At 35.4% G+C, this 16,776-nt stretch overlaps 1 protein-coding gene across 16 annotated transcripts in view; it reads right to left on the reverse strand.

The window, feature by feature from the left end:
• mub (poly(rC)-binding protein mub) overlaps positions 1–16,776 on the reverse strand; it is a 260,107-nt gene that overhangs the window by 58,305 nt on the left and 185,026 nt on the right. For 15 of the 16 annotated variants that reach the window (XM_073980219.1, XM_073980214.1, XM_073980220.1 and 12 more), the window contains one exon: positions 327–1,407. In XM_073980219.1, the coding sequence (XP_073836320.1) occupies positions 327–410 (84 nt within the window). In that variant the 5' untranslated portion in view covers positions 411–1,407. Of the gene's footprint in view, positions 1–326; positions 1,408–4,557; positions 4,642–4,706; positions 4,851–16,776 lie in introns of those variants that run through there. The other variant, XM_073980218.1, reaches the window with a different exon arrangement.

The raw sequence follows: 16,776 nt of genomic DNA on the forward strand, positions 1-16,776 counted from the left end.
ACAGAATTTCACTACTGGACTGTCAAATTGTAATGAAAATCTAACATGGAAGAACGTTTAATAAAAATATTTAAAATTGAAAATATGCGTAATTTTTCAAAACACTAAAAATTTATGTAATACTTGGTTTTATCTTCGCATATTTCGTGGCGTTTTTAGCACTTTCTCATAGTTTTGTCTTATTTGTTACTTCATAAGTTTTATGTTAATCTATGAAATATGTAATCAGACTACAAAACCAACTACATTTCAAAAGCTTAAAAAATAATCAATTTGTACATCTTTAATATGTTCATATGTACAGGTACAAATAGGTCCACACTTACCTTTCCTTGCATAATCAGCCTTATTGTTAATGTAACCGATGGATCATCGTGTTTAATTTGCGTACTTGTGTTATTGTCCTCCATTTTGTTGTTGATCTGTTCTTTTGTTTTACGATTTGGTTGGGTAGATGGGTGGTTGTTTCTGCTGCAGTGGGATGACGGGTGTCAACTACAGTTATGTAGGCGGCGTTTTATTTCTTTTGTGGTGGTGTCGACGACGACGAAAACGTTTTAATTTGGATTTGAATTTTCGGCTTAGTTCATAAAATTGAACTATTGTTGTGTTTTTACGCGTTTTATTTTCTCACTTTTTAAGAGCACACATACAAACAAACAAAACAAATAACAACAATGTTGTTGTGTTTTTCAGGCTATACAAATTCGATTTGTACGGTTAAGGACACAAAAAAGCACAGGTGAAGTGGTTGCGGAGTAAGCCGTTCTTGTTGAATTGGGCGGGCTTTTTGGACACACACACACTTGATTTTAAATTTGAATTTGTTTAAATTCAAGAACAAACTCGGTTACGGGGATTGTGGTGTTGGTTTGGATGGTTGGTTGGTTGGTTATTTGGTTGACCCGTGTGCCTTTTATCGTTTCATTGAAGCTCTTATGTTTTTATTGCTGGTTTTACTTTTATTACTGAAACTGTTGTCCGCCGTTTAGCCGTGTTGTTGAGCGCGTATATTTGTTTTGCTTTTAATTAAAAAAATGCACAAAGTGTATGATGACAGCGATGTTCCTATAGTTTCTGCTTCTTGGTGTGTTCTGCGGCGTTAACGTTATACTTGAAATTTGTAACTGTGAGATTTAGATATGTACTTGTATTGTATTTTTTGGGGGAAATTCCGTGTATATGTGTGAATGTGTATCTATCCTTTTTGAGACTAATATTTTTGGTCAGAAATTCCTTTTGTATTGTATGTTCTCTTTTCTGTTTTTGGCATTTAGAGAAAGAGACACCACAATAACTGTCGTCTAAGTTGGGCTGATCTCGTCTGGGGGGGACACGACAATGGCGACAATTAAATAGCCTTCACAACAATTTCTCTGAACTGTCTACTTTGGCGGTCTTATTTAGCTGCAAAGAGAAAGAGAAGCATACAGAAAAATACAATTAATTACAATTAATTATGTCTACATAGATTGGTTTGCTCATTTCAAAACAACATTTGACAAATTATTTTCTAAAGATTTTTGTTATTTATTTTTTTCATTCTTTTTCTTTCGAAACCATTTAGAGGACCCAATTCTTTGGTTTATGCTACTCTACCCCGTCTCAACCTTACTATGCTACCTATGATATAGTTTGTCTAATGAATTGCTAATTTAAAATTATTTGTCAATTGATCACAACCGAAAAAAATCCGAACAAGAACAACAAAATGTTGGTCCACTGTAATCAAATTAAAATCCGAACACTGCTTTCCGGTAATTTTGTGGAGCGCATCAATGTACTTTACCTTAGCCAATTTTTTTAACAAGATTTGCCTCTGTGCCTGTGAAACAAAGAGGGAGGGAGATACATATATATCGACGTATTATGGCAGTATTTGACTCTTTGTTTTTGTTGCTTGTCTGATTTATTTGTTGTTCTTATAGCTGCTGATGTAAAGGCAAAAAATTTACAAAACTTTGAAATCCTGCCAAGTTTCGCGAATAGAATAATTTGTATTAGAAAAGTGCCATTTCAATTCTAATTGCATCTCAATGCGTTCGGGCGTGCGTATGTTTACTATTTACATTATTATTGTGGCCGATTGTACTGATTCTCATCATCATTGTCGTGGTTCTCTAAGAATTTTGTAGCGTAGACCGCACTAAACCACCAAAAAATAACAAACTAACATAACAGTGATGTGAATGAAAATCAGATGCGGCACATGAGAAAAATCGTGCAAATGTGACATTACTGCAACAATGTTGCAACATTCGTAATGTGAATCATTACTTATCACATTTACCCTTTTTATACATTAATTGAAATCGACAAACCCATCTGTGACATCTCAAACAATGAGCGATTTTTTCTTAGCTGATGCCTTGATAAATCACTTGATATGAAATAATTCAAATTTCAATTAGTTTTCTCAAATTTAAAATGAATTGATTCCGAACTCAATCTAATCATAGATGGAGAAATTTGTGAGAAACAAAAAAGATAAATAAATAATAGAGCAGAAGCGCTCCTTATCAAATTGTACATACACTCTTTATTTTGCCAATTCGTCGCCTCCATGTCCATTTAGTTAGTGAGCCCTCTACAGAACATTTTTCCTACAAGCCGAACTAAGAAAAGATTTCCATTTTCCAATTTGGAATACCGCGCTTTTCAATCTCGTCTTCAACTTGTTTACTCCATCGAAACCTTGGCCTTCCAGTTCCGCGTGTACCGCGCCCTGCAGGCCATATTTACACGCGTCGATATTCATACGACGTCGATATTCACCCCAGCAGATTGGTCCGTAGATCTTTCGAAAAAAAATTTCTCAGACACACCAAGCACAGCCTTGTCTGCTTGCGGAACCATACCCTAGCACTCGTAGTATCAGTGTTTTGTAAGGTGTTACTTTTGTTTGACAAGATATGGCTTTGTTTTGAAACTGTTAACAATGACGGATTTGCCAGGTCTAAAGCCGCATTGGTATGGCCCAATTATTTCTTTAACCATAAGCTTTAGTCTTTCGCACAATATTCCTCACACTATCTTATATTCAATATAGAGCAGACTTATGCCCCTATAATTAGAGCAAAGTCTTTATTATGGACGGGACAAAGGATGCACAGATTCCAATTGTCGGGTTCGCGTTCCTCCTGCCAGATCCTTATCAGCCTTTCGCCTCCGGTTTTGAACAGCTCGGCTGGTAGGCCATCGGCTCCTGCTGCCTTATTATTCTTTAGTCGGTTTATTGTTTTCTTTGCTCATGTTGGCCGTGTGGTATACATTCAATACCATCTTCTGGATTGGATTTGTTTGTCGTCGTCTTCACTAGTATTGGATACCAACAGTTCGGAAAAATGCTCTTTCCATATCCTGAGCACACTATCTGTATCTGTAGGAGGATGTGCCCATACCAAAGCCATCAATTTGATCTTTCATTCTTTGGTAGAACTTACGGAATTCATTCTGGCTACTATACATCTCGATTTTTTCACACATCCTATTTTTCATTTCTCTTTGTTTCCTGCGGAAATTACGTTTCTCCTCTCTCCATTTCTCCCTAAATCTCTCTCGTGCGTTACGTGTTGCTACCAAAGAATGCATTTTCGGAATTCATTCTGGCTCCTATACATCTCCATTTTTTCACGCACCCTTTTTCCATTTCTCTTCGTTTCCAGCGGAAATTACGTTTCTCCTCTCTCCTTTTCTCCCGGCACCTCTCTCGTACGTTGCAGCTTACCGATGTCCAACTTCCGTGTTGTGTCTGCTCATACTTTTTTGCTACGTTTAATCGAGTACGTACCCTTGTTGCAATAAGGTGTTTGGTCCTCGGAACGGTCGTACTTCCAACACGCTCAATGAATGTCTTCCAGCTATCACAACGTGATCAATTTAATTTCTTGTTGTTGGTCTGGAGACAGACCAAGATGCTTAAAATAGGTGCTGCTAACGTAGCTAACATGTTTTCTGCCGCTGCGAAATCTATCAGCCTCATTCCATTGTCGCATGTGAATTTTCCGACTGTTGGGCCAGAGATATTCTCCTTTCCAATTTTGGTATTAAATCCCTGTCTTCTGTGGGAGCATGAGCGCAAATAAAGTTCATGTTGAAGAATTTACTTTTGTGCGTATTCTAGAAACTCTTTCTGGGGCGAAGCTTTAAACCAGACATTTTAACCTCCGATCAACTACAAATCCGCAACAAAACTTATAAGGTCCCAGATCATGGTCCTTAAAACGTTTGCGAGGTTCGTCATTTTTAGAGGGTTTTGTTTTCCTTTTTCATTGTTTTTTTATAGCATATATGTTGCCTTTTGGAGAGATGGGTTTCTAGCACAACGCCCAAACCATTTTTTAACGGTCTTATGGGTGAGCGCCCGGCAGATGTTGGCTCACTAAAATTATGACCAGAACTACCTAAAAACCACGCCACTGTGATTTTTCTGATCTTATTTTTTTGCGCTGCTATTGTCCATTACGCTTTAGGTACAAACAGGCATGCCGGACATTATTTTTAGAGTAAATTTTTTCCGCGTCCGTTTAAAATGTAAATGAAATTCCTGTCACTTACCAAAGAATCTCTCTATCAGAAAAAACAAATTCTATCACCAAAATAGGTGGAATAGACTGCATCATGAGGTCGACGACTTCATCACTACAAACATAATGAAAGAATAAAAAAAATAAATAAATCAGTACCTAAAATACTGCAAATCTCACTTGAATGGGGGCTGCCGCCAGCCCAGCCCAACTTTATCATCAGCCAGCCTATTTCTTCTATTTGTTTGCCCAGATTTGAGGTTAATTTTAGATTTATCCCAATTTACACAGAAAATGTTGTGGTAATGCTGCTGCTATCTATCGTATTTATTGCATTTTAGGCAATATTTTGCTAATCCCCATACAAAAGAGAGCTGCTTACTTGCGGTATGTATTTTAGGACAAAAACAAATTTACCGGTGACAACGACAAATAATGGGTGACATTTTTTGTTTTTAATTTGGCAAAAACTACTTAATGCAAACAGCGAGAAAATAATTTATTAAAAGAAAAATTTAGCTGCCATAGGAATGAAGCAAAAAAGCAACACAAATTATTACGACGTTGGAATTATGTTTATTATCTTTTTTATTAAATCAAAAAAGTGGTTTATTTAACTCTTTGAAAATATCAACAAAAAATTGCCGATTCTGGTAAGGAGGATTTCTACATACATACACTAAAATACCAAATAACATTTTTATTGGTATAAAAAGTATAAATAATACGACTGTTTTTGTTGTATAAGGCGATATGGCTGTGAAATACTAAGGAAATATAACCAAAATTAAGCTGAAGTATTGAAGGAATTTCTAGCACAGGACCTCCCTCCTATTGTGTGCTGTGTTAATATTCCTAACTCGGGATAAATCCCAACGCTTTCATGAAATAAAAAATCATCGATCTATTAATGGTTAATATTCAGGCAAATAGAAGAGGAACTCGACAAGCCGTTTTGGAAAGTGTCGCAGCTGCGACGATCTACCTAGGAAAAATACTCATTACAAATCCGCTTACTAACCCATTATGTTAACAAGGGCAATAAGTGACTATGTTTTGGCAACTAAAATAAGTAGTTACTACTTTTAAGAATTTGCATGTCCTTAGTAAAATAATAGGTTACTAAGGGGGTTTCTAATGAGTATATCTGCTGGGTAGTAGTGACTCTTACAAGTGAATTAAATATACAAATTTTAATTAAAAAATTGCGTTTTTAACTTTACCAACTATATACCTTAGACAGACGGCAGAATTAATTTGCATTAAAAATTCCTTAATTTGAATTAACATTTTACCCTGACAGGCGATAGTTTCTGCATTTATGAAACAGCTGTTTGTGTTGTTTGTTTGTACCCAGCAGACCATTTCATAAAGTTTTACAATAAATCGCCAAAATATGCGAAACAAATATACTTTCTACCATTGAATTTTTCACCACGATAATGCAAAAATAAATTTAATTTATTCGCGATATTTTTGAGACTTTTTAATATTATAAAAATATTGCAAAATTTAAAAAAAAACATTTGTAGAAGATATAATTTTCGATAGAATTTGTATGGTGGGTAATGAAAATTGTTGTGAAAAAAATTTTAAAAAGAGATTTGTTAGAAGGCTTGAAAAACACTAGCAAGCATTTTTTATCGCCCATTACCCGAAGCAGTCACTGCCAGGCGATAGAAATGCACATCCGCGATCTCGCATTCTAATTGAAGTAGACACAAAGACACAAACAGAGATGAACTACGTCCGCGACACTACTTGTAAATGCCGCTTTCGAGACTTCCTAGAAGTACTTTTAGCGATAAAATTGGTTGTGACAAAAAAAAAAATTATTTATTTTGTTTTTTATTTTTCTTTTTTTTTCTTTTTACTTTTTTATTATTCGAATTATTTTTCCATAGTACCCCAGGTTTTAAAGAACTATTCTTAGTTGAAATTGTCGTCTACGTTAATGTTGTAATTTTAAAAATGTGATATTGCCTGGCCTGGGAATCAAACGCATGACGTTTAGAATGCAAAGCAAACATGCTAACCACTGCACCACCGCACCATATAAACATCGGATAGACTAATTTCTTATATTAGTTCAAGGTTATACACGCCTCAAATGAACGTAAACAATCGAAGTGTCTGCATTGACCAGAAAATTTGTCTGCCCACGCGATAGTCGTAAGTAGTAGCATTGTTAGTGTAAAAAGCAATAATAGAATTTCGATCTCCTTTTCTGACACTAGGTAGTTATTCAAGAAGTTCAAAAAGGGACAGCAATGCAATTGTTATTGTAAAATGATAAAGGATCGCTATTTTCTAGAAAAGAAGTTCAGAATGCGATTACTTCTGATAGAGAAAGTGAGAAACTCACTTTCACCAAATGCTGGCAGGGACGATTAGCTGCTATTCTATTCGAAAAGACCACTACTTATTTGAAAGAAGCGCGAAAATTTCTGATTTGTTTTCCTTTTTTATTTTCTTAAACATGGAAATTTGACAAAAGACAATTGATTTTCAATGCAAATTGTCTGTCAGAGCATGAATATGCTCTCTCTCCTACATGAATATGGGCTCTCTTTTACAGCATTGCCATATTGAAATACCTTAATTCAGTTCAAATTTCCTTTGATTTTGTGCATTAAGAATGTGGATAATGCACGAATGAATTTGAATTAAGGCAGTTAATGCAAATTAACGCTGCCGTCTGTCTAAGGTATTAGTCATTACTTAAAAAAAAATATATTGCCATATTTAAATTGAAACAAGTAAACAAAACGCTAAGTTCGGCCGGGCCGAATGCAGATATTTTAGTTAAAAATTATAGTTTTAACCAAAATAACTTTTAGCTAAAATCCTCAAAATGCCGAAAATCGGGAGGAACCGTTTTATGGGGGGCTATATCAAAACATGGGCCGATATAGCGCATGTTCGAACTTGACCTGCCTATGGAGAAAAGACACTCGGGTGCAAAAATACAGCTCTATAGCTCAATTATTTTGTACGGTAGAGTGATTACAACAGACGGACAAACGGACATGTCTATATCGACTCGGAATCCTGATCAAGAATATATATACTTCATAGGGTCGGAAATGTATATTTCAATGCGTTACAAACATAAAAACAAACTTAATATACCCTCCATACTATGGTGGAGTGTATAAAAATGTTGGCTTATTTAGAAGTATAAATAGCACAGAATATGTTGTAAAAAAGTCGATCGAAACAAAATTGACTAAGATATTAACGTTGGAAGGGAAAATCCATTGTGATTTGTATGTAGCATAGAAATTTCAAACGGGTGTTTTTGAAATAGCATTTTGAAGTCGGTTTCCACTACAGCTCGAAAATATATAAAAAATGTCCACAATGTCATTTTAAATGTATATCGTTAGTTCCCGAATCCTTTCCATCTACAATTCATTAGTTCCGTAAAAAGTCATATATTTTTATCTCCTAATTGCAATGGTAATGCATACGAAATTGTATGTATAGAAATAATGGTAAAGCCCATTGAAGTGTAAATCTTAAAACTGCAAAATACTTGAAGTGAACATAAACTCTACTCAAATTAAAACGAAAGTCATAAACAATTCTGTCAAGTTGAATGAGTCCATTTAATATATGAAATCTTTTGAAAAGGCCATAAATAGGATACAGAAAAAGTGATTAAGAATTCATCACGAACTTATCATGTGTAACAATCTCCTCTGCTCTCCCTTGTTTACTTTTCTCGCCCACCATACGCATCAATACCTGACATCATATCGACATAATTAAATTTGATTCTCTTAGAAAAAGACAAAAGACATCAATGTATGGAAACTTTTTAACAGCTAACACACAATAGAGACGGTTCACTTCTGAATAGTATGTCAGTTAGTCACAACGTCAGGCAATGTCATTTGTGATGCGAGAAAGTAGGTCTAATGTAATAGGATGTAACAGAAATTATATAAAAATATACGACAACGATTAAATAGTAGTTATATTTTATTTAGTAATTTTTTGAAAAATATCAGTTGAAATGGACCAGACAATTTTCATCGTTTCCATCGAATTTCTTGAAAAAATACTCCAATCCTGCTGCATGCAATTTATGTTATTCCCTTTAAATGACAGACCACTAGAAAATAAATTTTGGGCCTTCCATTTATTGATTTTGATTATTAGAAACAGATAGCCAAAGCATATTCCACTCAACTAGCCCAATTGCTTAACGCGAGCACTCCTTGTCCCGATAACATAACAACACAATGGCAAAATATTGCCCACTCCATGCAAACAGCCGCAAAATCCATACTTGGATTCCAGAGACCTCCACAAAGGAATTCATGGTATTACCAGGAGTGTCGTGCTGCTACCGAAGAGAAAAATGCTGCATATAGAGCTACTTTGCAATCAGTAGCAACGCGTAGCGCACGAGAGAGATATCGGGAGAAAAGGAGAGAAGTGAAACGTCTTTTCCGCAAGAAAAAGAGAGAAATGGAAAAGCGGGAGTGTGAAAAAATCGAGATGTACAGGAGCCAGAATGAAGTCCGAAAAATCTACCAAAGAGTGAAACATCAAACAGATGGCTTTGGTACAGGCACATCCTCCTGAAGAGACCAGCAGCGTAATCTGGTAACAGATACAGATACCGTGCTCAGGATATGGAAGGAACATTTCTCCAATCTGCTGGTATCCAATAGTAGCGAAGACGATGATACCACAGATCCAATCCCAGAAGATGGTATAGAATGTGTACCGCCCGGCCAAGATGAGGTAAAAACAGCAATCAACCGGCTGAAGAATAATAAAGCAGCAGGAGCCGATGGCTTACCAGCCGAGCTGTTTAAAACCGGAGGCGACGCGCTGATAAGGTGTATACATCAGCTAGTTAGCACCATCTGGCAAGAACGCGTACCCGACGATTGGAACCTGAGCATCCTATGTCCCGTCCACAAGAAAGGAGATAAGACTGTATGCTCCAACTATAGGGGCATAAGTCTTCTCCCTATTGTCTATAAGATAGTGTCAGGGATATTGTGCGAACGACAAAAGCCAATGGTCAACGAAATAATTGGACCATACCAATGTGGCTTTAGACCTGGCAAGTCCACCATTGACCAGATATTTACCCTGCGGCAAATCCTAGAGAAGACCCAAGAGATGCAGATCGACACATATCACCTTTTTGTCGATTATAAAGCAGCTTTCGACAGTCCCCTCCGATCAAAGGTATTCCATGCAATGTCTGAATTTGGTATCCCCGCAAAGCTCATCCCGCTTTGTAAGATGACTTTAACTGATACTAGGTCCTCAGTTAAAATTGGAAAGAACCTGTCCGAAGAATTTTGTACCAAAAGAGATTTCAGACAAGGAGACAGCCTTTCGTGTGACCTATTCAACATTTTGCTGGAAAAGGTAATACGATGCAAATGTCAAAAGAAATGGCACAATTTACACCAATAGCCACATGTTACTTGCTTATGCTGATGACATAGACATCATGGGACGATCAGTAAAGGAAGTAACTGATACCTTTAGGAAGGTCGAAGCAGGATCTGCGAAAGTGGGTCTGGCGGTAAACGGCGAAAAGACCAAATTGATGGTGTCGACGCGCAAAGCGTCCATAGAGCTCGGACCAACTGTGGAAGTTGGTACCTACAATTTTGAGGTAGTTAAAGACTTCGTCTACCTCGGCACTGCCATAAACACAACAAACAACATCAGTTGTGAAATAAGAAGAAGAATTGTATTGGCCAACAGATGCTACTATGGTTTAAGTAAGCAATTTAAAAACAAAGCCACATCTCGTCAAACAAAAATAACACTATACAAAACGCTGATACTACCCGTGCTAATGTATGGCTCCGAAGCATGGGTACTATTTTTCTAAAAACAGAATTTCGAATCGTCTTAGTAAAACTGGCCATTTATATAATACCGACTATTCGAAAACACCGTGGACACAAATCCGATAATGGTAGCGAGCTAACATGTCCCTGTCCATGATTTGCGAATCTGCAATAGAAAAGGGCGCGTAGCACAATCGTGACACTAAACAACAACAAATAGAACATAAACAAAACTCAACATTTAAGTTGTTGTTTAGCGTCACGATCGTGACACGCGCTAATCTCTAATCTGCACCTAGAATGCTCGGACTCTTTACAGAGCGGGTGTAGTTTGCGAATTGACGGATATACATGGAAAGTACGAAGCTGATATTATATAAGTAGTATGGTCGTGGTAACGATGTCCAATGATTATGCACTGTATTATAGTTGCCATAAATCGGAACATGAGATAGGTGTTGGATTTGTGATAAATCGCAGACACAAATACCAGGTTTCAAGATTCAATTCGATCCGTATAAAAGCAATGCTCTTTAACATCAGTAACATCTGCGCCCATGCAAGAGAGTGATGAATATCCCAAGAATCGAACATGGGTGGCGTCGTTTTTTATTGGGATAGCTAATACAATTTTGTTTTTTCAAAATAGTCTGGCTTAATCCCATTGTTGTTGTTTTATTATTTTACTAACAACTAATTTATTAGTGGAAAAAGTTTGGTATTGTTCGCCAAGGATATATTCTACGAGCGCCTAGTGGAAGCATATTAATGAGAGATAAGATTGAGATTGTTCGAGGTGATATTATGCTAAAATTGGCTGAAGAAGTCGACGAGGTTAACCTTCATGGGGTATCATCCGACAACGGAATGAGGCTGATCCATTTTGCAGCTGCAAAAAAACATGACAGTAAGTAGCAGGAGCTGCTGCCTGCCAAACTGTCCAAGGCCGGTGGCGACATGCTGATAAGGAGTTCAGTTGATTTGCAAAACTTTACTGGAGGAAGCATACTCAACGATTGAAACAACTCTCATACCCATCGCATATAAAGTGCTGTGGTCAATGGAATAATCGTGTCATATTAATGCGGTTTTAGTCCTAGCAAATCTACTATAGGCTAAATCGTCACTCCATGCCAAATCCTGCAGATTTGTGCCGACTCAAGGGCTGACTTCGAACATATGAGGTTGTTTTAACGTACATCAACAACTTTTCATATTTTTATTATCAAAAACTTCGTTTGCCGAAGTTGAGCGTTGTCGGGCACAAAAGCACAAGCAACACAAAAGACCTGTTGGCCATCAATGTAGTAAAAGTAAAATTGAAGATCGATGGTTGCGTTTGAAAATCTATTCTAGTTCGGTTCATGGAATTAAACGTTATGTTTGAATATTAAACGCATTTTACACTTGGACTTAAAACAGGTGTTTTGGGAGTTTACGTCATTTATTTGACAGATATTGTATGTAATTGACAACTTTAATGATGTTTTTTATAAAACATGTTAAATGTAAAATGGATTTAAAATGCTAAATTACAGTACCCCTAATCATATTATTGTACTCAAATTGTTTTCATACCGAGATGTAAGCACTTTATAACTGGAACAAAATCTGTGATTATTTTCGTTTCAATAAAGCGGAGCACTGTTTGAACATTGAAACACCCCAATACACATAGATTAAATTTAACACACTCAGAGAAAATATATTGTTTGAGCGATCATATTCTGAGAACAACATAGACTTTTTTGAAAATGTGATTATATATTTATATATATATATATATATATATATATATATATATATATATATATATATATATATATATATATATATATATATATTGTGTTAGGCACCATAATTACAAGAAATATATTGTTGGAGGAACAATACATATATTTTTAATTTTAAAAATTCCCTATTTTGTTCTGCATTTTAATGAAGTATTCTGCATTTTAATGAAGTATGACAATAGCAATGGTAAACTGACATTTTATTAGAAAAAATGGATATTCCTTTTTTACAATTTGATAATTATGAGTTCAACTCTACTGCTTCAATATGTATATTCATCACCATTGTTGGCAATGAGAATGATGTTATTGACGTTAAAAATAAAAAAATTGCTATTCAAGGTTTCTAAGAGAAAGTTCAATGAATAAAAATTATCTACAGTTAGGCAAGAAATGTATTGCAAAGACCAAAATTATAGAAAATTTCATATTAATTGTTCGTTTATGGCAACAAATTATGTAAAAACAAGTGAGCCAAGGCTATAGTCGGGTCGGGGCCGACTATGTGATACCCTACACCATTACCCCTGTTCATAAGCTTTTGACTAATAAAATTCAAAATATTAAAATTGGGATAGCTTAGCGCCTTTTCTCTGAATGTCTTCATTAACACAGGTCAATTTTTTTGAAAGGTATTGAAATAAAACGTTGGCCTTTTTTCCAAATATTTGTTTTTTGTCACATTCCGACCATTATCAAAAATCAAAAGGTTTTTTCCTCTGTGGGACCCCCAATAACACCCAAAATTTCGTGACGATCCAATTAAAATTGCGACCTGTAGCGTGATTACAAAAAAATGAAAAAATGGGATGTATTGCCGACTATTGTGATATTTCGTTATGTGGCCACCTACGCCAACCTACTTTGCATCACTGTAAAGATGGGATTTTCTACTTTCATAGTCAGACTTTCTTTTTAGAAGATCCCTAAACGAAGCTGTGATATTCGTCATTATTATTAAAATCGCAAAAATAAAAAGTTGGGTTCTATTAGCGGCTATTGCGATATATTCGTTGTTTGATCACCTACGAGAACCTACTTTACATCATTAGAAAGGCGATATTTTCTACTTTCATGGCCAGGGGTATACCAAAAGCATACCCCATATTGAAGCTGAGATATTCGCTTTGGAAAAAAACGTTGTCTTTTTCTCCAAATAAGTTTTTTGCCCATTACGACCCCTAAATATTATCCGACCATCACCAAAATCAATAGGCTTCTTAATCTGTGTGACCCCCATTAACCCTCAAAATTTCGTGACAATCCGATCAAAATTGAGACCTGTAGCGTGATTTCCAAAAAAGTGGAAAAATGGGATGTATTACCTACTATTGCGATATCTCCGTTATTTGGTCACCTACGCCGACCTAGTTTACATCATTGTAAAGATGGGATCTTCTACTTTCACAGCCAGGCTTTGCTTTTGGAAAGTCCCCAACCAAAGCTGTAATATTCGTCATTATAATTAAAATTGCAAAAATGAAACTTTGGGTTTTATTTGCGACTATTGTGATATCTTCGTTGTTTGATCAACTACGAGAACCTACTTTACATCATTAGAAAGGCGATATTTTCTACTTTTATTGTCAGGTTTTGCTTTTGGTATACCCCGTATAGAAGCTGAGATATTCGCTTTGGAATAAAACGTTGTCTTTTTATCCACATAAGTTTTTTGTCCATTCCGACCCCTAAATATTATCCGACCATTACCAAAATCAATAGGCTTCTTCCCCTCCCGGACCCCCATCAACATCCAAAATTTCGTGACGATCCGATCAAAATTGCGACCTGTAGCGTGATTACAAGGTTTAGATGGACAGACGGACAGACGGACGGACGGTATAGGGTAGGGTATAACTATAAGTTTTTTTTGTGCAGATCTCTTGCTGTTAGCAATCAAAACAATATTCCTCAAGATATAAAACAGTTTATCTTCGATTTATAACAAATATAGACTAAAATAAGACTTACCTACTACTTTGAGGTGACAATAAAAGTATTGCAATGGGATCAGCAGTACTATAAAAGTAATCATTTTTGCAAATTGTTGTAGTCATTATGATTTTTTAAAACTTTTATGGCAAATAAAGGTCTAACAGTATTGAATGTGATAATGTTCAGTGATAAAAATAAACCGTCATGGAGGTTCTTCATACAGATAAAAAGATCCTCCAACCAAATATCAAGATTTGCCAAAAATTGGGGAACCAGTACCCTTAACCCTTAGAGTGTAACATGCCGAGCTTTAATTTTAGGTTAACTAAGCTCATTATAACTGCAATGAATGCCCGAAGTGGATAGACAACTCATAAAGGAACACAAATTTGGTAATTCTCTAAGAAATCATAGATTTGTTAATTTTTTACTTTTTACTGTTATTGCCATCCCCAAGTAGTAGGTAATTCTTATTTTTTCCCCTATTTTTTATAAATCGCAAATAAACTTTGCATGTTTTGACGGAATATTGTTTTGAGGACCAATAGCAAGAGATTTACACAAAAAAACGTTTCATTTTTAAATAATTTGTTGCCACACACAAACAATAAATATGAAATTTTCTATAATTTTGTTTTGTGCAATATATGTGTTGCCTAACTGTATATGCAGGCCAAACGCCTAGAAACATATACACACAATTTGACTCAATGTCAAAAGATAAAGTGTCAACATTACAGGACATTTTACACACACTGTTACAAATATCCATTCAACCTTATGTACTTATGTAAAAACGGAACTAAAAATGAACCAACAGGTCGTTTAAATGTCTTACTGACGCACTTTGTTGGCACACGTCATATCAATAGAACATTTTATCAAAGTATCATTGTTGTCAGTAAATTGAAGAAAAACGGATGCAGGATCTGATAAAAAAATTAAATGTCCTTATACTTTTTCATTATTGTGCTATCAGCTACAAAAATTGTTTCAGTTTTATTCAAATTTCAAATGAGGACGAGAAAATGTTTGAACAACTTAAAAAATATTAAGAAATTCAAATATGAAGAGAAATCATTGGATTTTCTACAGATAAATTATAGGGGTTATCATGAATGAAATTCCGCAGTGAGTTTTGTTTTTCCGCCGTTGCAACTTAAGGGAGAAAGTGAAAAAATGCACGGGGAATTGCCGTTCATGATAACCCCCTATAAAATTGGGGTTTAAAAGTTCACTTGAAATTGAGAAATATTAAGTGTATGTTCAAGTTTAAATCGATGTCGAATTTTTTTATGCGGCACTCCCCTAAAGTGTTTAGTTTTGTTAGATTTTAAGATTGCCAAAGTTTAGGCACAATCGGAATATGTTAACACGTGCCACTGGGGCTTTACTATGGCCTCAATCGCGAAAATTGCATCAAAGCCCACTGTGCAAAATTTTTCTATTTTTTATTAAACAAAAAATACAAAAAAAAAAAGATTTTTCAAATTGGACCAATATTAAAGAAGTTATGAGTATTTCTTTGCATATAGTTTTTTCTAACAGAATTCGACTTTTTCGAGTTGCGATATCTCTGGAACCGTTAGTAAAAAAATTGAAAATCAAAATCACCACAGCAAAAATAAAGGAAATCAAAATTTTCAATTTGAAAAAGGGTCCGATTTCACTCAGAAATCCCCATATATACATGATACATTTGGCTGACTAAGGAGGAGGAGGAAATGTTGGCATATAAGTAGTAGGTCTACCGAAAAATATATTGTGTGGTTATCTAATAGAAACACAGCAGAAAGAGCCCTTCAATATGAATAAAAACCCGGACATATTCAAATCAGCCGGGCTGGGGTGTATGTATTAAAAATACGTATAATATGTGGTAGTAAATTTTTTTATGTTTAAAATTAAAATAAAAGTTTTAAACAATTGGCGTTTTCATATAAAATTTTCCCGGATTCCGGGGACCTGTTACCTCATATAAGGGCAAAGTTGTATTCACTAATAGAAGGATTAAAAATATTCTGTACATAAGTTTTCTATTCACCAAAAACTGAATATAACAATTTGCAGAGAAATCGGTTGAAAAATGATTCTAAAACGTAAAAACGGCCGCCACCGTTACATGAGCGTTACAGCAAACCGCGGGTCTGTGTGGCCCATATTGAGCCCCACAATACCCACTAATATTAGAAAAAATTGTTTTTGCAAAATTTGAGTAACCTACATCCTTTACATTAAACGTCTGTATGTCCACCAGGGCATGTGTATGTCCACCAGGGCATGTGGCGATTACTCGCCTCTCTTTCCAACCTAACCTAATGTTCCGCTAAAGTGCTCATATTTCGCACGTTTCGAAATTCAAACAATCTCTGATACCTTACCTATTAACCACACTTCCAATCACATTTTATAAAAGTTTAAATTCCTTGCTTTTCCTAGAACTAATTAGCCCTTAACCTTAACATCATCTGAATCCAACCTACACACATTAATAAACATTCAAACCATCTTCTAACCTTTAAACTAAAAATTAAACGTAAACAAAAAAGTCGTTACCATGACCCCTACACTCAAACGATGTTAGATGTACCTAGTAAATCAACAATAGATGTGTACCAACCAACCAGCAGCTAGAGAGATTCAGGATATTGAGTGAACAATAAAATGATGGATAGTTGGTTGAAAGTA

This window comes from Musca autumnalis, unplaced genomic scaffold (genome assembly GCF_047663935.1).
Source record: "Musca autumnalis isolate F117 unplaced genomic scaffold, ASM4766393v1 scaffold_4, whole genome shotgun sequence".
NCBI lineage: Eukaryota > Metazoa > Arthropoda > Insecta > Diptera > Muscidae > Musca > Musca autumnalis.